Raw genomic sequence first — 22572 nt, 5'->3', positions numbered from 1 at the left:
TTGCCTAAAAATAAAATTTTAGATCCACAAGATCAATAAAATACTCTAAAGTACATTATTAATAGAATTACTCGGGAAATCTGTATTTAAATTAATTATAAAATTAATTACGATTATTTTTTTATAACATCAATATTTTATTATTCTATAAAGTGTTTATCCTATAATAAAGAATCTACTTATACTTAGTTTATCAATTTTTATAAATTCATTTTCAAAAGCACGTTCGAAAAAGAAAATATAATTCATATAATGTAAACTCATTTATCTATGGCAAAATAAAAAATAAAAATTTTAAATAAAAGTAAGAAATAAAATGTTAAAATGATATTAAATGCTGTAGTTAATAAATTATATTTTAATATTATAAAGATTAATAATTTTAAATTTATCTTAAAGTTAACGATAATTTTAATGTACAATATATTGTAAGTATCGAAATATAAAAATATACTGAAGAACAAAGGATATTAAGTAATCAAAGTATTTAAAAAATTAAAATATTAAGAAATTAAAATACTAAAAAAATCAGAATATTAAAGAATTAAAATATCAAAGAAATTAAAATATTAAGAAATTAAAATATTGGGAAAATTAGAATATTCATTATTCATCGTATTACAGAAATTAAATGATTATGAGATTAAAATATTAAGTATTTATGATATTACAGAAATTAGAATATTAAGAAATTAAAATATTAAAGAAATTCAAATATTAGGGAAATTAGAGTATTAAAAATTATAATATCGGAGTATCAAAAAATTATAGTATTAAAAATTACAATATTAAAGAAACAGAATGCTAAAATACTTATTTACTTTTACCGAAAAATACAAGCTCAGGTTTAATCACAAGCCGCTCCACGTCGAAATCAAACGAAGATCACAGTCACCCCTTGACACGAGGTAAATCGAAAACACCTCAAAGGAGAAAGGGCCACTGATAAAGCAAAATATCGTATGCGTCACACGGTCGACGAGGAACGATGAATATATTCGCGATAGCTTACTAACCCTTTCGATACATTCGAAGAACGGAAAGATGCGGTAGGTGTGACACATTAATCAGTGGCAGCCATCGACCGGGACTTGCCACCACCGAAGGCGGAGGCCAACCAAGAAACCGACCCCTTTCCTCCGTTGAATTTCAAGGGGATGGCCGGCTCCCTCGTGCATTAAACCACACCGTTATTGCTTTTTCCAAGAAACGCAGAGGCATTGTGCCGCCATTAAAGCTAAGATCGACCGCCCTATGTTCTCGTCGAGTACTCTTCCTAAGTGTTAAAACAGCTGACCTATTCTTTTGAATTATTATTTCCTCGTAATGACACTGTGAATCGAAATAATAAATCCGCGATAATGAACGGTCAAGATTAGATATTTTTTAATCCCACTGAATTATCACGATATTTATAATGTTTTCAAACAGAGTAGGGGTTTTGTATTAGAACAGTAATTAATTTGAAATTAGTTTAGTTTAATTGTCTAAAGATAATTTATCGAGTTCATGTAATTTTGTAAATTTTGTGACATTTATAAAATGTCTTTTCAGAAAACTGTGAGACATTAGTTGTCATCTAAAATGACATTTTTTCCCTTTTTTTCTTGAAAATTATTTATTAATTTCTTTGAATAAATATTATTATTTTCCTCTTTAGGAATCACCTATTACTTAATTTATATTGTAAGGAGAAATATAATATTTTTTGCAAATGATTTTTTAATTTGTTCATTTTTTATATAATATGGCAACAAAAATTTGTACGAGAAGAATGCTAAAATTGTGAGTAAATTTCTATGTTTAAAATTATTTTATAATACTCGTACATTTATTTTAATTATTAGCTTTTTAAATGAAAGAAAGATTGTTCTTATTTTTATATAATAAAAAGTTTATAAAATCAATGACTGTTATATTGCATTTATATAAATTAAATATTTTATTAAATATATAATAAATTCTGTAATTATGCGTTAGAGAAACACTTGATATATTCTTAATCGGTATATCGTGTTACGTTAAACGTTATTGGCAAAAATAATTTTAACTGGAAGTATGAAGTTTAAAATTTTCTATATCGCGGAGAATATTTATAAAATAGATTTATATTACATTTTGAAGTACAACTTTGAACGGTATTAATATGAGATAATGAAATTACGAGGTACACCGAGGAACTCGAAAATACCAATTACTTTTTACTTCAATAAAAAATTATTACTTTTTTGTTACTAAATTAAATTAAATTAAAAGTCAGAAGAAAATTAATTCCCGTTTGTTTTATTGTATATTTCATCCGTTTCTTTCACCACAACGTGGAACTACATTGACAAAGTAATGGAAGATATAAAACGATTATGCTAGTATCAAAATTACTCTTTCAATTTTCCCCTCACTCAAAACGTTCGAAATTTCGAAACAAATCATACGATATGACATGACTCGCCGTTCGATTATTTTCATAATCACCATTGTCACGCACCCTATCGGAATTTTGCAGCGATCGAGTTCGTTTTTACGCGAAACACAGGTGCTTTAATTCACTTCCGGTAGGCTAATACGATTTCCAGAAGGAAGACAAAGAGCAAACAGAAAAGGGGAGGAAGGAGGCGTAGGTATTTGAAGGTAAACGTAGAAAGGCGAGTTCAGAGCCGATAAATGGTTCCAAGTCAAGTCAAAGGAGGCTGGTCCAATTTAAATCGTAGTTTGTCCCTTAGTACCGGCTGCTAAGGCCAGCCATCGCTGAATGGATCTCCATTATGAATGGCCCCGTGAGATTTACATTCTGTCGTTCCACCGCAGCCACTCGTGGTTATATGTTATGGCAATTTGCCTCCTTCTCCCCTTAACGTTTCCTTCCTTTTCCTGATCAGGAAGAATCTTAAAATATCGAAGAAAATGGCGAATGTTGCCGCATATGTATGCTTTCATGAAAGTGACAAAAGCTTCGAGCATTTGTGCTGGTTCCATCAAATCTGGTAATAAAATTGCTTATTTACCTAGCTTTTATTTTCGAATCCCTTAGAATCTAGTGAATTTTTCAAAATTCCTTGATAAATAAATTTATGTTTTATTATGATATATTTTATTGTTTATCTTATTTATATTGTTTTATATATTATTTATGTTACTTTATATGTTAGGTTACCGTGTTATTCTATGATTCGAGTTCAATCATCGAATAAAGCAGAGTTGATCATGATTATTTTCACCTTACTCATGGATGTATATTGCGTCCCAAAATTCACGCAGGATTTGAATTTTGTGCCATTTGTGCGGTAAAGTGGTGCCAACGAAAGGAAAAAACATTATATCATCTAACAGTTCAGGGTTATTAAAAATGACACACTACATGAACAACACGTTTTCATTGTTGAGCAATATTTGCAATTTTTAATTAAAAACCTATGTTTCCTATCAAAATTACTTACAGTAAATCGTATAAATATTTTGATACACGTATAATTTGATATTTATATATTCAAAAGTAGGAGAATGGAATCTACGTGCATCCAAATATTCTTATAATCAGCTGTACCCATACGATAAATATAATTAATTAATTAAAATTAATTTAATTAGCGAATTAAATATTCTCTGAGGTATCTTCGTATAATTGTTTTATACAAAAATATAAATTACTTACTAATACCACTGAACTATAACATAAACTATTAAACTAAGCTATATATTACAACTAATACTACTAAAATACTATTTGAAATACCTTTTATTTATTTTTCATGCGATATACTTGCAAGAAAAATTGTAACTATTCATCATCACTACCATTTAACTATCTTTCCTTATTCCAATAATTTTATTATAAGATAGAATCTATAATAAAATGAATGTAGGATTGGAACGAATGTGGTTCTAAAAGAATGTTAAGTGTTGAGACGTAAAACACATAGTAGGAATCTCAATCGTCCCAGAATCCTTCTGGCAAAGAGTGCGCGAACTATGGGGTCGCCATAATATTAATCCCTTATTCTATTAATAAAGCTTATTTTGTTCTGTTAAGTATTGGAATATTATTCTAGTCGATCCCTCCCAAATTCGATCCCAAATAAATTAATTGAAAAATTAAATTGAAAGTCACTCAACGAAAGTACCAATTATTTTCACGATAGAATAACATAATAACATATTATGCACCAATATATGACATCAAGCTGAATTTCAATATTGAACCAAGCTAAACTATCAATTTTACACCAAACAAACAGAAAACTTGCCAAGAGGCTGTATCGTTATTTATAAATAAGTTGAAGGTATGCACGTCGCCCTCGCCGGTCAAAAACTGTAATTACTTGGTGGCGCGCTTATTAAAATTTTAATGAAAGGCACGGCTCGCTTGTTAACGTACGCGTTTCTGTAATCAGAGTACTCCGAATGAAATACGTATAATGAAATAAACAATAACTACTTTCAACTCTATGGAAAATGTATAACTCGCGTTTAAACAACAATAAGATAAGTTTACTGTTTCGAGATTAGTATATAACAGTTGAAACATTTGTTAATGTGATATTTCTCGGTTTATTTTGCAGTATATCCGTGACAGTTCTCGTGCTGAACGTTCACTTCCGGTCGCCACAGACTCACAAAATGTCTCCTTGGATGAAGAGGGTTTTTATCCATATTCTTCCACGCTTATTGGCTATGCGAAGGCCTCAGTATAAATTCGAAACAAATAGGTAAATATTTATTATTGTTCGTTTGTTAATTTCGAAGCTTGAAAAGCTCTCCAGTTATAAATACGAAATTAAATTGTATTTTTCATGCAACGATATTATGATATTTCAAAAAATTGGAAATATTGTTTTGGAAAATTTTAGAAGATAAAAAATATTTTACTGTTTCCTTCAGAATTTAATTTATGCACTCTGTGCTTCTATATATCTTTTGAGAAATTTGTCTACTAAAAGAAAATTCAAAAATCAATTGAATTTACTTTATATACTGGAATATATTATAATGATAATTAAATATTTATTTTCATAGAAATACTATCATAAAGTAATCAAAATTAATTCAATAATAATACTAAAACGTGCTTTCTACGGTAAACAGTTGTATTATACTGTAATCTATCTTTTAATCAAGAATTTTTATTTTTGAATAAATGGAGGAAATTAATGGAGAAAGGAAGAAATATTGTGAAATGAATTTCGTTATTTGAAATTATCTTTTTCTCACGTCGTTGATCGTACAAATTTTTCTTCGACTTTTCCAGATATAGTTCTGGCAGAGTATTAATGAGGACAGTCAGAGGAAAGGAGAAGACCTGTTATTATCCTTATCGTCCATCTACCCAAGAAGATAGCGAAGAACACCTAACGCCCAAACGATTTCATAGTCGTGCTGCATCGAAAGAAGACCTTTCACCTTCCAGGTATTGTCTGTCAATCTAAATTATTCTTAGACACTCTTATTTCTATTATTTCGAAATTATTCCCAAATTTATAATAACACGTGATAAATTTATAATCATTGAAAACGATAAATTTATTAAATTATAATAAATTTAAAATAAGACGTAAAATTATATAATATATTAAATATTTTTTGACAATGTTTTCAATTTTAATAAACTAAAGACAAAGTTAAAGCACGTATATATAACTTCGATTAAAATAATTAAAAATATATGTTAATACAGTAAAATAATAAAATTAATTAAAACAAATATTTTTGCAAACTCGGTGATAGGCATTTATGTCTGTATAATAATTATGCAATAATTATATGAAATAATTTGTAATATTGAGGGTACTTCCAATCATTACTGCGCGACTATGATGTAAATAGAATTCAAAATATATTAATGCAGTGAAATAATAATATTAATTAGAATAAATATTTTTATAAACTAGCTTATGCATTCCAAACATGTCGCGAAATTTTTACCAAGAAATATTTTACCAAAATACGATTATTTATAACAAGCTCAAAATTCTTTCGTTGCACATAATTATATAACTGTCCGAGACATAATATTTATGGTACCTCCAACCCTTATTGCACGATTATAATTACAGTGTAATGTTATGTGGACGATTCTCATTTTCCGGCGTTAATGTAAAATTCTATTTTGCTGGTATTTGTTTTATTATTTTGTGCTTTATACCCGCTGATTTTTACCCAAATACTCTGAAATAACCTGAAACTTTTAAAAGCTTTCGCATTACGTAGCTGGCAAAATGTACTACAATGTGTGTTTTTAATCTTTGTGGTCCGTTTTTTAATTTCGAGTTACTTTGTATTACTTTGTATTACTTCGATATTGAAATTGTAATACGTATATATTCTCTTCAAACTATGAATTAACGAGTGATTCCAATTTCTGTTCCTATTTTCCACCTAAATTTTCTCATTGCTATTTGTTCTATCTTCCATTCCATTATTTGCTATTTTTTCATTTTCATGATAAAAAGATAAGGTCTATGACACAATCATTTTTGAATATAGATTGTTTATTATTAAGTAGATCCATTAATTTCTACGAATTTCATTTTACGAAGCATAAATTAAACATATTCTAAAGTATAGTTAACCTTCTGTAACCAGAATATTGTTTGATATTAACCAGAAAGGGTTAAATAAAATAAAAGAGATTTTTCAACCTAATAAAGATCTAACGACGATCATCAGGCTATCGCAATCGCTCAAAATTTCGTGACGAATTACATTGCTTTTATCAGTCATAGACTAAAAGTGACGTTGCTTTAAGAATAGCAGAAGAATGGTTTTCACGTTTTAAGAAAGGAAATTTTCCCTAAATGATAAGTCACGCCCAAGGCGGCGACCATTTTGACGAAGAAGAGCTTTGACGAAGAGTGTCTAGAGCCCACGGCAATCTGCTCGCGAATCTACTGACGAGATGGATAGCTAAACTCAAACAGTGCCTAACTGTGCTGAGCCATTTTAACACTAGAACTATCGAAGTAGTCGTAATGATTGATGTCTGGTATTTTATTTTTGCATTTACCGAAAGCTTGCTACTACTTTTGACAAACTTAACGTTGACTTCTATTTGGATTGAAATGACATTATATGTCATGATCTATATCCATCGTACAATTTTAATTATTATCTGATTATAATGTAATATTTTCGTAAACAGTGAATTAGCTCTCTCTGCAACGCGATTACAATTATAATTCGTTCAACGTAAATCATTTTTAACGCGCAATTAACGGAGTAATTGACACCATGATGTATTAACGGTTGTTTAAAATGTAATTAACAAAATAATTGACGCAATGATGTATTATACCGAAGTGATATGGTATTATGAGACTTAGCTAACAAGATTATGCAACTTTACTTCGAAGTCCAGTTCGGACAGAGTTGGAGTAGCATAAAGAAACTTCTGTAACTTGTGTAAGATATTAAATTGAGCTTATAATGAAGATAATCAAGCATACACATCGACAACTCGATGCAACATATGCTGCGAAGTTTATGTTACCAAAATTATACTGCTTTAATAAAAATTATTATTTCATAGGAATATAATGTAATAATACCATTTATATTAACATAATAATCTAATAATATAATTTATAATATTATAATACTACATAAATATTATAATAATAATAATAAATTTACACATCGACAATCCGATGCAACATATGCTGCGAAGTTTATGTTACCAAAATTGTACTGCTTTAATAAAAATTATTATTTTAGAGTAATATAATGTAGTAATACCATTTATATTAACATAATAATTTAATAATTAATATCGCGTTTTTTAATATGAACAACGAATAACCACAAAATTTAGAAAACTGTATCATATATTTAAATTGCATTGAATATAAACATAACTCGTTAGCCTAAACTAAAAATATAAACGATATTATTAAATATGCATAAGAAATATTAATAAATATTTTTCACTTCGCAATTTCTTACTTGCGAATCACTTTTTCTGTCAAGAAAGACTATATATTGTATAATACAAATTTCATTGTATTTTTTTTCTCTCGAAAAATATGTATATATATATATATTTATTATATGCCACATATTTTTTAAAAAACAGTAATTCTTTATGGTACCAATATACATGTAGCAATAATATATAATTACGAAACCAAATTTTCATTTGATTCATTTTATTATTTATTATACCTATTAACACATTCACAGCCCCTTATGTAAATTCGCGCCATTTTGTGATCATCTTTTTAGTTGTCACTGATGTAAATTCACATCATTTTATATATCATTTATAATCTTCACAATTTTTTACAGACCTCATATTTTAAAATAGATTTTATATTTTATATTTTTCGAATAAAATATTCTCCTAATAGAATATTCATACCCTTTAAACTGACAGAAACTTCCAGTATCCGATTTTTGAACTTTCCTATTTTAACCGATTCTCAGTATTAAAAAGGTGAAAAAATTCCCGGCTGTGGATGTGTTAAATATTCTTAGCAAACAAAATAATTTTCAATTTTTGTAACTTCATTGCAATCTCATATTAAAACACAAACCACGTACCTACCAAATCAAAATACATTTTAATAATTTTATAGTAACTTATCCTTTCTAATTTTGGTATCAATATTCTTTTTTCAATAATTTGTTTCTCTACCATTCTACGGTATTACTATTTCTATAATTTTGCAAATTAACACTTTACTGACCGCTAGGGATTTAACGGCATACGCACATCCGACCAGCTGTTCAGCCGCAGATTCTCCCTGGCCCTCCCCATATAAAATTCCTCTCATATAAAAATATGGGAACTTACAAAGCAACGCAACTGACGCAACTGAGCAACGTACGTCAATACTAAATAACAATTTACTGTTCATATAATGATAATGACTATTGTAATAATAACGGCAACTAATTAATAGGCTATTGGTCGGTAAGCGTCTGCGACAAAAAGCCGATTAACACTAGAACTACCAACCCAGTCAAAATGACTGGTCCCAGAATTTTCCTTTTTGCAATCACCGAACACATACACCTGCTTTAAGAATAAAATTGGTATCAACTCATATTAACCCATTTACATCATGAGTTTATTAAAACTGTACTGTGTAAAACGATTGATACACAATGTTACATCGCAAACATCGCATTTTACATTTTTTTATGAAAAAGGAAAGAAACAAATATTATTTTATAAATAGAATATTCCGCGCTCGGTGACAGTAGAGAGCCGCGGGCTCGCGAAATATTCCGCTCTTGGCGATAGTAGACAGTCGCGGCTCGCGGAATATTCTGCGCTTAGATGCAAATGGGTTAAGTAATCAATATATTCACTCATATTCATTGTACCGCAGAAATTACTATAATCTGTGCACGTTATAGTTAGGTACCCATTAAATATCGGTAGTTCTGGTGTTAATAGATTATCGGTCGGTAAAGTGTTAAGTACATGGTACTCAAAAATTTCGAAACAATTCCCAATATCTACAATCTCGGTAAAATTTTCTCAGAGAATTTTCCGAAACGTATTTAAAGTGTAAGAAAATTCACATCTACTCACATCTACGTTACCTCGTTCGCGATTTAGCCTCGCTGATGGCGCAAGGTTTGGCGGAAGTTGCCTAATCCATGGACCACCGTTACCACCGCTGCCTCTTCACACGGAGTGCGAGGAACTCTCCGTGGCTGGCGAAGCAACGATCGAAGAGGTGAAAAGTCCGGTGCTACGAAGTCCGCCAGCTTTTTCCCATTCGCGCTGCCCCCCCGAAATCCACAAATCCTGCATTTGTGTGCGTTTCATCGCGGAACACACGAAAATGCTCGAAGACTCCACTAAGGTAATTTTATCCCCTCAGCTTGTTTAGGAGTTCATTCGATTAACTTGAATAACACAGACGCGAGGACAGGCGTACACTGAAACGCCAAAGTCTCGAATCTTCTCGCTAAATAATTTTATCGGGTGAAATATGCACGTTGGTCCGAAGTATTTGAGATAAGGTGATATGTGTAGCAAGAGAAAGGTCTCGATATTATATTAGCAATATTAATTAATAATTGGACGATATATAGAATATATTTAATTATCCCTTTGACTGTAGGGCGCTCTCGCACGGACCCACCAATACAGGGTGTGTTTACATGCATCGCGGCGAAGTTATTTCCTCTTGTTGTAGTAAAAACTAAATATTAAAATAAACTATACATCCTAGCGATGTGGGGACGATCCCTATCCCTGCGTATGTCTTTTGTCAGCGCGTGTCTTTTGTCTCCCGTTTTCTGAAGACGTCTTTTGACCTGCGTGACCCTAAACAGACAGGCCAGTTCTAACCGTTCACCCGTTTAATAAATATCTATACAGTTTTTCCACCGTTTCCATTAGCTACTATTTCTTTGTATTATAACCCTTTAATACGTCCAAAGGAACGCACAGAGTATTTTCAATACGTTAGGGTTTAGAGCTGATAATTTTGTGCGATAGCTAGTCTTGTTTGCCTGTTTCGTGTTTACTCTTTGACATTTTGATTCTTTCTAGTTCAATTTTGCTAGTCTCTGGTTCCTCTTCTTAACATGTTCAGGATGCACACTGATTGGTTATTTCGAGAAGTGTTAATTTTCTAATCAGCGGCATCCTAAGTGTCCTGGCGTTTTCCGATGTGTACTGATTGAGTTGTAACTTTCGTCTGATGTGGTGCCTTGGAGTTCTAACTAACGTCTCTCGTATGTACTAAATGAGTTCTAACTTTCGTCTTATCTTGTCGTGTTCTGTCTGATGTCTCCTGACGGTTCGTGTTGATTGGTTTTAGAGTGATCGTGGGTGGAGGAAAGATAGAATTTTTTATTGGACGGCGTGTTTTGGAAAGACCTTTGGTTTAGGAGTGGGAAAATGTCAGGGAAGTTTCCTTTTAGTATTGTCTTGGTTAAGATTCATACGTGGATGTCTGTTTAACGATTCGTTGGCTCAGTCACACGTGCGTCCCGTCTGTTAGATCTGGTCGTAGATAGTGTTGTCCGTAATCTTTGTCTTATAAGATATTTGGGTTATAATTCTTAATCCTCAAGGAGGACGGTAAGGCACGTATAACTTCCATTATTGCCGTCGCAACAAGTACGGCATACTGAGAGAAGGCATCCACTATGACAAACACACGGCTACCTACGTGCAACTAGTTTTTATCGTAATTTCGTGAATGAAATTTTAATTTTAATGTACAAGGAACTAACCCTATAATAACGAATATATAAAGTTCCGACTAAGGCCCATAGCGGTCACTGCCTGTGATCATAGGAGTGTCAGCGAACGTCGACACAGCTATCCAGGTGACGCGAGTGTCACGGTACGCGAATAATAACCAAATAAACCAAATTCCAACTTACCGCGGAAAGGAATGGTGAGATTTCTACCCAAAATCCCTGCTGCCGTTGTTCTCGCTGCACCGAGGGAGCCTTAGGAACCCTCGAAGAATACCACCAGTGCTCCTTGGTGGAACTCGTCTTCGAAGGGGAAGTGGTCCCACTCCGGTAACCCTCAACGACATTCCGCGGCGTCGCATTTCTCCGACCGCGGCTTCCTTGGCAACTGACAGCGTGGACTGCAGCCCATCCGGGTTGCAGGCGTCAAGGGGAGGGTGACGACTCCCTGCCAGAGCCAAAGTCTCGCAACTCCCTTGAGTTTCACGGGATTGTAAATCCCACGACGCGACCATGTGCGATGATATTCGCTTTAACCTCTTGCAGAACACGCGTTTAAGTTCCGATGGCGCGTGCCATAATCAACAGCAAGGTCGGTCACTCGTCGAGCCATTACGTGCGAACGCGGCGAAGAATAACACGCAACTGAAACCGAAAGGCATCGACGAAAATTAACCAGGAGCCTGGCCTTTGTTATTTACGTTGAGCTCTGTCTACAAGCCACGCCTCCCGATCTCGATACTTATGTTTGGCTCTATTTCCTGGCTACGAGTCTCGCGTAACGTTGTTGCTGAAGAGGTCAATGAACTTACCCATGCAGGACCGGTTGAAGTAGAGTGATTTCCTTGTTTGTCGAGTTTCGTAGTTGTGTCTAATTCCTTGTTTGGTTCTACACTTCTCTGTCGATCGGTGAATTCTGAACGTCTTGATTTGTCTTCGAAGTGTTTCTTTATTGGCTCCTCTTGTGTTGTAAGGAGATGAATTTTTGAATCTGAGGAGAAAATTTTTGTTAGTTGATAACTGTTTAAGAGATGGACGGTGGTCTATTCGTCGCGTGGAGCGCTTCTCAGGTCAGGTAAAGTCAAAGGGATAAGGGTGAGAGCTCTCTGCGTGCTGTTGCCAGTAGAGAAATTTATTGCGAGTCTGGCGCCCTGATTCTTTAGCGTGTTTTACTGTAACATGCCACAGGTTACGTGCTTTAAAATTAAGGAAACTGTAAACGCGGTATAGTAAGAAAAATTTAGGTGGCGTACGTATATGCCTTTCGTAGTCAAAGGGATGTAGATGCGCGTCGTGGTGGCGCTAGTGTGTTGAGTGGAGAATCGACTTAAAGCTGCCGTGGCAACGAAGGATGGGTTAACTTCGTATTGAAACTCCTTATGTTTCAATTAACCATGCTTTCGACTAGTATTATACCTCGTGTTCAAATATTTTTCTGATTCATTAGTGACGCATATTTGTACTACGGATATTGTACATGTGGTAGACCACGAAACCACAAATCGAGATCAGCTCGGATTGTTATTATACACTAGCGCCGCTGTGGAGATATTTATACAATTTATCATTCAGTGTCGTCTAAATAAATTCACGGATATTTATAATCATTATTTTTTTTTAAACAAAATTTTTGGTTTCCACAAATTTCCTATTGCATGAGGGTATTGGAATTGTTACTCGATCGAATACAAAATTTGCCGAAGTACAAAGGACCAAAGAATGTTACTATTTTATATAATATACCGAAAGTGTGGAAAAGCTATAGTTAAAACAAATACCAAATTATTACATAAGAGATATATTTCAGAATTTTTAAAACTTTAAAACTCACAGCAAGAATATTTGAAAAAAGAAAAACTTGCGAAAGATTATCGCACTTGCACTTGATACTTGTATGGAAAATATTCTATTAACAGTAGCATAATTCGTTGTGAGACCTAATATGAATAATTTGTGAAAAGGTGAAAGAAGACTGGAAATACATGGCAATGGTCTTAGACAGACTGTTCCTTTGGATCTTCACATTGGCGGTGCTGACTGGCACAGCTGCGATCATCTTGCAGGCACCTACCCTCTACGACGACCGAGTACCAATTGATAAAAAATTAAGCGAATTCACAACCACGACGGTAGTAAAGTACCCGCCACAATAGTCCATGCCCGAGCCCTGCACCGTAGATAAAGACTAAGGACCAACACCCGGATGTAATTTGCTACCAACCCGGATTCCCACCCTAGTCTTAGGAACTTCCAACTTCCATCATTGTTCAATAACGAAATTACGGTAAAAGGGCTCCATTCTCCAAAGCGATTGCAAAGTATACGACATGCACCGAGTTTCAGAAAGGAAAACAAAAGCGGGAACGACGAAAGTACGAGGAAATAACTATGTAAATTTTCTTTCAACTTCGCGACAAAATCTGATGTTGTTCCTAAAATGATAAAATTGGTACATAAATTGAATAAGAAGTAAGACATTAACATATTGACAGTCGGCCGCAATGTAATTTATTACCCACACTTTTGAGCATCTTCCGAGGAAGCGAATAAAACTGAATTGACCATGAAACTAGTGGCTTACTAATTTTCTTAAAATTTATCGGACATCTCATCTATCTCATCTCGATAGATAACCCCAAATTGAACTCGTATCGTCTTGAACACCTTAAGCGTCTCAAACGTAACTTTCTTACCGACCGAGTAACCGAGTAATTTCACCTTATCGGCTGTCGATATGGTAATGAAAAAGTAATAAACTTTTGAATATTTTAATTCTGTCTAATAAAAATTGTATAGAGAATACCAGACAGAACTGCTAGTCGAAAGAATGTATCCCTTGATGCTTACCTTGGTTTGATCGTTACCAAAGCAAACGAATGACTGCGGCGTATGTCGACTGTTCCAAAATCTCCATTCATTCCTAACCTCATTCGAGTGTTGCCACTTGCGAAAAGAAGATACGATTGACTCGGCGATACATCGCGAATAATTCTTAAAAAAAAAAAAAAAAAAAAGAAAAAAAGAATGAAACTTATATCTATATAGTCTGCTCAAGTAAATCGTAATACGAAGCTGCCACTACTTAAAATCGGGTTATCTTAAAACAACAAGCTAATTAACGGTACTGTAATAATAATTTAGCTAAGCCCATGGCGGCTCTGATCGAACTACCGGGATGCTCGGGAGAGTCGAGCAAAGGAGAGAAAAAAAGATGGAGTCTTTAGAAGGTTGATCGCAGTAAACACGATTGGTCCCGGACTAGAGGTTAAAAACTTTCACGAATAAACTGTCGTGCGGTCGCGTGTTTTATATATCCCGTTTACCCGACATGTTAAGAGAAATTATTCTAGGCATCACGATCGTAGGTAGCTCGTTGTACGACACGAATTTAACGTGTAACTTAACCTATAATCGATTAGTTTTAAACATTTAGGAACGTACCCGTTTGTACGATTGTAACTATAAGGGAAACGGAGGAAAGAAGAGCAACCGTTCGAATGTATGTATGTGCACCCAAATGTCGCTTGAGATTACACTTTAATATTTCATCCGTTAAGATATTTGTAGGAATTAGCGTAAATGTGTTTCGAATTTACCCCTTGATTCGTGGAAACGTAACACGGTGTATAATTTTGAAAGCTTTTTACAAGTGCATGGGAAACAGTGTAATTTCAAATCAGAGGTTAGGAAACTATTTCGTCTATCGTATGTAGTGTCGTATAATTGGTGGTACACTATGAAAGTGATCATTCTACATGACAAACTGAATCGAAAATGTACAATAAAATTTGTTAATATCTTTTTTTGAGAAAAATGCCTCTCAAAGATTATCGGGCGTGCACTTTATCGAACCTAACCTCAACGGATTTTACTGTAGATTATCTTTATTCGCGTTTATAAATATTCCTAATATTTGTACACGTGAAGTAACGAGGATACGTAATAAGAAAGAGAATTTACTTTCCAGTGATTTTTGTTATTTAGAAATTATTTTTCAAAATCCTGTCCATATCTTTCTGTACATAATTTTGTTCCTTTTATCAATAATACGTTTCTGTGAACGTTTTCTAAACTATTATTTTGCAGTTTTAATTTTTTAAATGTTACAATAATTTCTATCGTTTATTTGTATTTAATTATCTTTTAACTGTTCAATCTTGAAATAAAAATTTCATTACGCGAAAAGTAACAAATCGACCGCCATAAAAGAATACCTTGTCCACTTTGGATTTTTATATACGAAATCATATTAAATTTATAATATGTAGCGGTGACATACGAAAGATTGAATAATTAAAGAAAAATTATCCTAATGTTTGAAAATTTATAATTATTTAAAGAGAACTTATGAAACGTGCTTAAATGTAAATAAAGAGACAATTGTTTATGCATCAACGTGAATATTATCGAAACGATAATAATTTTTAATAAAACAAAATTTCTGTAAAATAAATATTTTATCTTATTACGTGTCCTCGTTATAATACTCAATTGATGTAAGATTTGTTCAAATGCACGTCGATGAACTATCACTCATTCTTCTTAAAAACAAATCACTGTATTTTCTCCTATATTTTCGATTTAGTTTATCCTACGCACGTAAACTGACCACTTTCTCGTATCACTAGCAAAATGCATTTATATATATTAAACATTACGTAATTTCTAACGAGGTATACTTCACACATAGTAGCAATCTACTTTTCAATAACATTTCTTCCATTCCTTTAAACCAATTTTAAATGATCGATAATTTTCTCGAACTAAATAGCGAGTAATTAAAATTATATTTTTCACGTAAATGTGTTGATAAAAGACATTGCTTGGAAAATGTTAGTACACTACTAGCGTATATTTTAAAACAAGTATAAATAAGTTTTATAACACTCGCCTAATGAACGTGTAGTTAGAAATGAAGAGTCATTTGCCTTCAAAGTACCAATGTTATATACCAATGAAAATTTATGGAAACGGATGATGACGCCACTGTTTTATGATACACAGGAGTGTTACGAAAATAAGCAATTAGGCATACCGACAAATAATTAACACGAAATGGTAGGAAGGGAAGCTACCCTTGTTAAATATCTTCATTTCGATACTGACTCACAGGCTAACCTAACATCGCACTATGATATAATATCCAGTCGACTATAATTGAATAATAATTTCTATTAATTATTCAACGCATCCAATCTCGAGGGACATTTTGTTGCACGCGTGTTATACTTCGCCTCTGTAAAAATATTGTATTTTGTAACAAGAGTGGAAAGTCGCGAGACAGTACGATAATAATAACCAATAGTTCTATAAGAAGAAGTAAAGCATACGAATTCTAAAGCTGATAGATGTAGCTGATTGAACAACCGTTAACGTCGTTGTTCAATTCCGTAGTACGTGGTTGATGTCACTGTGAGTTGTCTCGATTCTTTTCTTTCCTTTGACATTCGTTCATTTCCTCGCCGTTTTCTTTCCTTTTTCGTATAATCACGCGCTATGTATAAATATGTACCATCGCGGTTAAATGTTTGTTAGTTATGCCCCGTGCGAGCGGACTGATATTCGCAAGAATTGTAACTCAACGTCGAAGAATCTGCGATTCCTCGATCGACGCGAATTAGCTGCGAAACAGTGCTACCGATCGCAATGCCGAAAAGATAATAGTTGATTTCCGGCCTCGAATTCACGACTAATTTCCCAGAGCGAAGAGAGAAAAGCTTGCCGAAGAGAGATTCTTTGCCATCCGACTCGACGAATCTTTAATTCTTCGACGTTCCTTAGGCATATTCATAGCTGAGAATAATAATTTTGAACGCATCCAAGGTACGATGCCTTATGTCACGTTGGATTGTAAATACATTCGTAGGGTGAGAAGTATCGGTTCCGTACATACTGCCATTAGAAAAGCGTTGTTAGCGTGAAAGACGTTTCCGAATCGTCTATCGGTAAGCTCCGCGGTTTCTCCTCGATCGGTAACTACTTTTAGGTACACACATGTATGTATAAAGCTAAATGAAATTGGTGAATTCCAAGTTAAATGTCGACCAACGCGTAAATTGATAAATACAAGTAAAATTATTGGTACCGGGGGATGTAAATTAACGAAGGTATGGTTGCCGATTGATCGAGAGCCGATCTCGGAACACGTAGTGTCAGATGACAAGTTAAATGTATTTGCTACCTGATTGAAAAATCGTCCAGTGAACGCCGAACGCACGTTAGAACGAACACGGAAGGTATGATCTTTGAGGTTAGACCCGACCGGATGTTCCAGAAGCCACGATTCTCCCTTACGCAGAACGAACGAGACTATAAGAAGTTTACTTTGCACTAACACGATAGGGAAGAACGCACACATTTTCTATGATAGGAACAGTTATTTACGTGTTAACACTGTAATTAAGCATTTAGCGCGTGGACGCAGCTGTATTGGATCGTATTCCCGATCCCGCGAGCCATTAACCTCAAAGTCTCACTTTGACAATAGTAGATTATTCCATCGATAGTCGGCTATTGTTACACTGATATTTTAACAGTTGTTAACCTGTCGTGATAGTTGTTCAGTTACCGTTAATAACGAAGCGAGGCGATCGAGATAATTGTCCAAAATCGAAAGGCAAAAGACCCAAACGTTTTTGGAAAGGGAAGAGATGTGCGCGGTATATAGTTAGGAGTTAGCGAGATAGAACAGATACAGGTAATTTTAAGTTGTAAATAACGTGTACATAGCTAAACGTAACGTAAGCCAGAGGTTACAAAGCGATCAGAGTTTTTTTACTATTGCTGAAAACTGGGATCACGCGTTGCATGAGAGAATCCCATGACATCGTTTAAAGAGATCGCCGCGACGCGGCGCGACGGTCGATAGATTCGCGAATTAAACGTCATTTTGTTTACCAATGACAACGAACAGCTCGAGATAATTTCGTTCCTTTAAGTTGCTTTATAAAACGGGTGTGAATGTATGTTTCGTGCTATTTACATCCGATTCTTGAAACACGTACACTTTTACAATCGCATTTTCGCGCGAGATCGTTGAGAACCTAACCTCTCGACTAACCTCCAAAATTTAATCGTAAACGAGAGTTTCACCGTTCGTGCGTGACTTTAGTCGATGTTGAATTAACATTTTCCAACTTTTATACCCGAATTCGTCGATTTTAAGCAGAAACAGAATCCCTTACCGACATCGCACGACAATTCTCGTTGGAAACGCGAGACCACAACAGTTTGTTCAAACGTCGTAACCGTTTACTCGCGATTACTTCTGTATTTTAGTTCATTCGACGACGACGATTCACCTTTATAATATTTTCATTCACGCAACAAATATATATATAAATGTTAACGGGTCTCGTCTAACTATATAACCTTAGAATAAAAATCTCAATGCTGCAGACGATAACTTGCTAAAGCGATATAATTGGTTATCGTGGCCTTCGCCTGGAACTGTATTTGAAGTTTCTCCAGCGTGAGAAAGAGGGCGTTTCGCCGACGAATGGAAGAAAAATGGCGCGGATTCGAATCGTTCCTCGAAGCACAATTTATACAGGACTAAAGGAAATGTTCGGAGCGAAGAAATACGGGCGTGCTTGTTTGCCCGTGTGCTCGATCGATGTTTAAGCAAAATCCATATATTTCGAAAGCGATCGTTATGCGGGTGTTACCTAAAATACGAAAGGATTTCAGTGTCGAAACTCTGTAAATTTCGTGCATCGCTCAGCTTACCGGAATTCGAGATATTTCAATTACGATTTTTCCTTCGAAATTTTATTCTCGGCGATCAGATTACCGAGACGTATAAAACAAAATTGAACGATTTTACTAAATCTTTTATTTGTTGATATCTTATTTTTCCGTCAAAGTACCGATATTGTATCTCTTATTTTTGATAATTCTTTCTTGTTTTCCTGCATTTATCAGAGAATCGGTATCCATGAAAAGTAAGGATTCGGCGATGATAGGAAAAGGCTGATTCGCAAAGCGTGAAAGAACGTTTCCCCTGGAAGGCTTGGAAGCTTTTAATTAAATCGAGTATTGCGCTAAATGCCGAGGAATTAAACAAATCGAAGCTCATTAAAAGTATTATACCATCGTTAAGCGAACTGAAAACGTAATAAGCTTAAGAGGAGGTCGAACTTAAAGCAGGTTATACACGTATCTCCAGCGTAATGATATAGTACACCGTATATTGACACGAAGATGTTCAATTTTTCGTAATACCATGAAACAGATACATCGACATTCGACAAATTCAACGTATATACATTCCTCATTTACATCTCCTACTTCGTATGTACAGTGCCAAGTAAACGCGCGACAAGCCTGAATCGCATAATGACAATAAACGTTGAAGAACAACCAAACAATCAGTCATCGTGAAATCAGCTCTTTTCAATTGTTCCATTCACTCGCTAACACTCGACATGATATGTATGAGAATTTTTAATCATTTGCGATTCTGGCAGCGACAAAGATTTGAGGAGGTGCGATAAGAAAATGGAAGGAACGACGAAAGGAAAAAGGAGTTTGTCGCTTCCAGAATTGTCGAATTTATCTTTTTATCACTTCACATTGTGGGTTCAGTTATCCGAACTCATTTCGATCGACACCCGCCTCCCGATCTTTGACCACTTGACACGTTTTAAATGCGTAACTTAATAACAGGTAGCTTAAAAATTCCCATAATTGAGAAACATTAGCGACGTAGGCTAAGGATGAGTAAGATTATGGTTACATTATAACGATAATTATAGTAAACGAATGTACTGTATAGCAATAGTGCTATTTAAAATGAGAAAAATAACGAGCAGAAGAAATATGGGAGAAGATTATCCGAGTATTGACTACTATCGTTAGATACAACTACTATGTATATCGTTTGTTAAATATGTACCTATATGAATTATTGACGACCGTCGTTCTAAGACTACACGATGTAAGGACGAGATTCTTGTTGCTTGGTTTTGTAATCATGCTTGATAAAAGCATTCGAAGAATAAAACTTGTTGTCGTAGAAACCTGTTTCTGATTTATCTCTTGAAAATTCTTTCCCTGTGGTATTCTCCTATATCTCATGTCTGGCGTGCTGACATTTTCTTTTATCAACGATGTACAACTCTGTAGGATATTTTTAAGCATTATTAACCCTTTGCACTCGACGAGTTTTTGGCTAAAGAAGAGTAGGACTTCGAAGATTTTCTGCTGTAAAGTTGACGATACTTTTTGAGCAGTAAATAAAGAATAGTATAATAATTCACACGTACAATTATTTGATTTCGATACCTCGCATACCGTTACATTATCTTAAATTTGACATATTAATTAATACCGATCTTCGAAATTTTAACAAATGGCGACTGAAGAGCGCCTCACGAGTGCAAAGGGTTAAGGCACAATGGTCGAAATGTTCCTGTAGGGCATACTTCGCCAGGTTTAGAGGGCCCGTTAGAGTCTGGCTGCCAGATGGATCATAGGAGGTCGGGGCCAGGCCACGTGAGGCTTTCCCTGTCGTAAACCAAGAGTTACCCTTCGGAGAACCTAACCTGAAAGGAGGAGTCTCTTCTACCCCTGAGCTTTGCGTGGAGAGAGTTTTCTCCTCCTTCGGGGGAGGCCCTTGCCTTCCAGACGAGCTTAAAGGGACCCATTCTGGAAGATAGAGGTTAGTTCGTGAGTAGTTCATGTTCTAGTTCATCAGTAGTTCGTATTGAGAGTATTGAGTTGTCCTTTAGTTGTTTTTAGTAGCAGTCTTTAAGAGTTAGTTAGAGTTGAAATTAAGTCAAATCCAGTCCCTAGTCTGTAGTAAATTTAGAAGCCGAAATACTTTCCATTGTAGTAGAGACTTGTGACTCTACAATTCTTTTTCTTACTCGAACTGTTTCGCGCGATTGTCATTTAACACCTTAACCATTTGACTGCCACGCCGAAATCACATGTTTCGCTCAGGACGAGAGTATTTTTATTATCCAAAGCATATAATGGGAAAATAATAATAAATTGGTGATACAAGACAACATTCTTACCCAATGGAGCGTTTGTCTTATTGGCGGTCACGGGTGAGCACCAGTGGCGCCTTGGTAACAGTTGACAATCGACTGACTCAATTTTGATTCAATTTTTACAATTGTAAGTAGTTCAAGCGCTCCGGTCACCAATGACCACCGTGGCATCACAGGAGATACAGTGTTTAGTGAGTTTACAGTGAATTTTTAATATTTGCCTATTTCCTGCTTGTTCATGCAATCGATCTTTCCAACCATGTGCCTCCAATCTATCGCAGATTAAACATTTATGCAATGACCACTGGTAAACTATGAATCATTCATTTTTTCTTCCTCTTACCAGATGTGTAAACCTGTACGTATTTCCACGAAAAAATTAGTATTCGTACGATATTTGGCAACCATACAGTATCTTATAAATTTTAAATAGTACAATTTAAAAGTATATTTTCTAAATACTATTCGAAATATCACCTCGAAGCAGTAATATTTTTATAATACTCGTTTTTTGAGTATTACGTTTGAGACTTTTCGAAATATTTAAACTGTACCTGTTTTGTTAAGAAATAGTGTAGGATAACATTTCGGAAAGAAATCGCGAATCGGCCATTGCCAACGAAAACAAATTATAAACCGATCAATATTTTCTAGAAGCAAATGGAAAAGTTATTTTGGGTAGCAAAATCAAGTTGCGTGGTCCCTGCGGGAAGGTGAAGCGTATATTAAGAAAAGCATAAAAGCAGGGCCCTTGACGACCAAAACAGAGTCCTTAGAAATTAATTGTGACCAGCACGAGCGTGAGTCACTTGGTGTTGGAAAGAGAGTTAAATTAGAATGCGTCTTTGTGTGTTTTCGTTTCGTTATCTTGGTGTTCTTTTACTAAGTTAAATTAATTTTATGAGTTTTGAGTTTGTGTTATTCGGTTCTTGTTCTGTCATTTTTTTGGTGTCTCGAAACCAGTTTTCGCCAGCCTACAATAGTAATAAATTAATTTTTTAATTCGAATCGTATTATTTTTTATTTATGGTTGTATATAAATTTCTGTAATCCTAATTCTAATCTGTAATCTTAACTAATCTGATCTCTGTAATAAAACTTGTTGCATACATATTTCACGATGGAAAATGAAGGAATAAAAATTTGGAATCATTTTAAATCGAAAGGATTAAAGGAATTAAAGTGTTTCACAGTTCCTAGTGTACTTATACGATACATACCTTTTTTACAACTGAAATCTTGTTAAAACAAGATGAAAACAAGGTAAAAAAGAAATAAGAAATTTTAGATCTTCGACACTTTATATAGATCATGAAATTCAATAAAAAGTGACTATAAGCCTTTGAAAAGCTGTTTGTTGAGCTCAGTAAGATAGAACTCTTAAGAATGTTTGTTCCTGCACTTTCATCAGCTATGT

At 34.3% G+C, this 22572-nt stretch overlaps 1 protein-coding gene across 1 annotated transcript in view; it reads left to right on the top strand.

Moving 5' to 3' along the window:
• Positions 1–13310, top strand: part of nAChRalpha4 (nicotinic acetylcholine receptor alpha4) — a 113619-nt gene extending 100309 nt beyond the window's left edge. Inside the window, exons 5-8 of the mRNA XM_017905172.1 lie at positions 4557–4703; positions 5243–5401; positions 9557–9806; positions 13119–13310. Coding sequence (XP_017760661.1) covers positions 4557–4703; positions 5243–5401; positions 9557–9806; positions 13119–13310 — 748 coding nt within the window. The remainder of the gene's footprint in view (positions 1–4556; positions 4704–5242; positions 5402–9556; positions 9807–13118) is intronic.
• Positions 13311–22572: the final 9262 nt, after the last annotated feature.

Source organism: Eufriesea mexicana, unplaced genomic scaffold, assembly GCF_001483705.2.
Source record: "Eufriesea mexicana isolate 0111107269 unplaced genomic scaffold, ASM148370v2 scaffold3737, whole genome shotgun sequence".
Lineage (NCBI taxonomy): Eukaryota > Metazoa > Arthropoda > Insecta > Hymenoptera > Apidae > Eufriesea > Eufriesea mexicana.
This window is presented reverse-complemented; position numbering and strand designations above follow the sequence as displayed.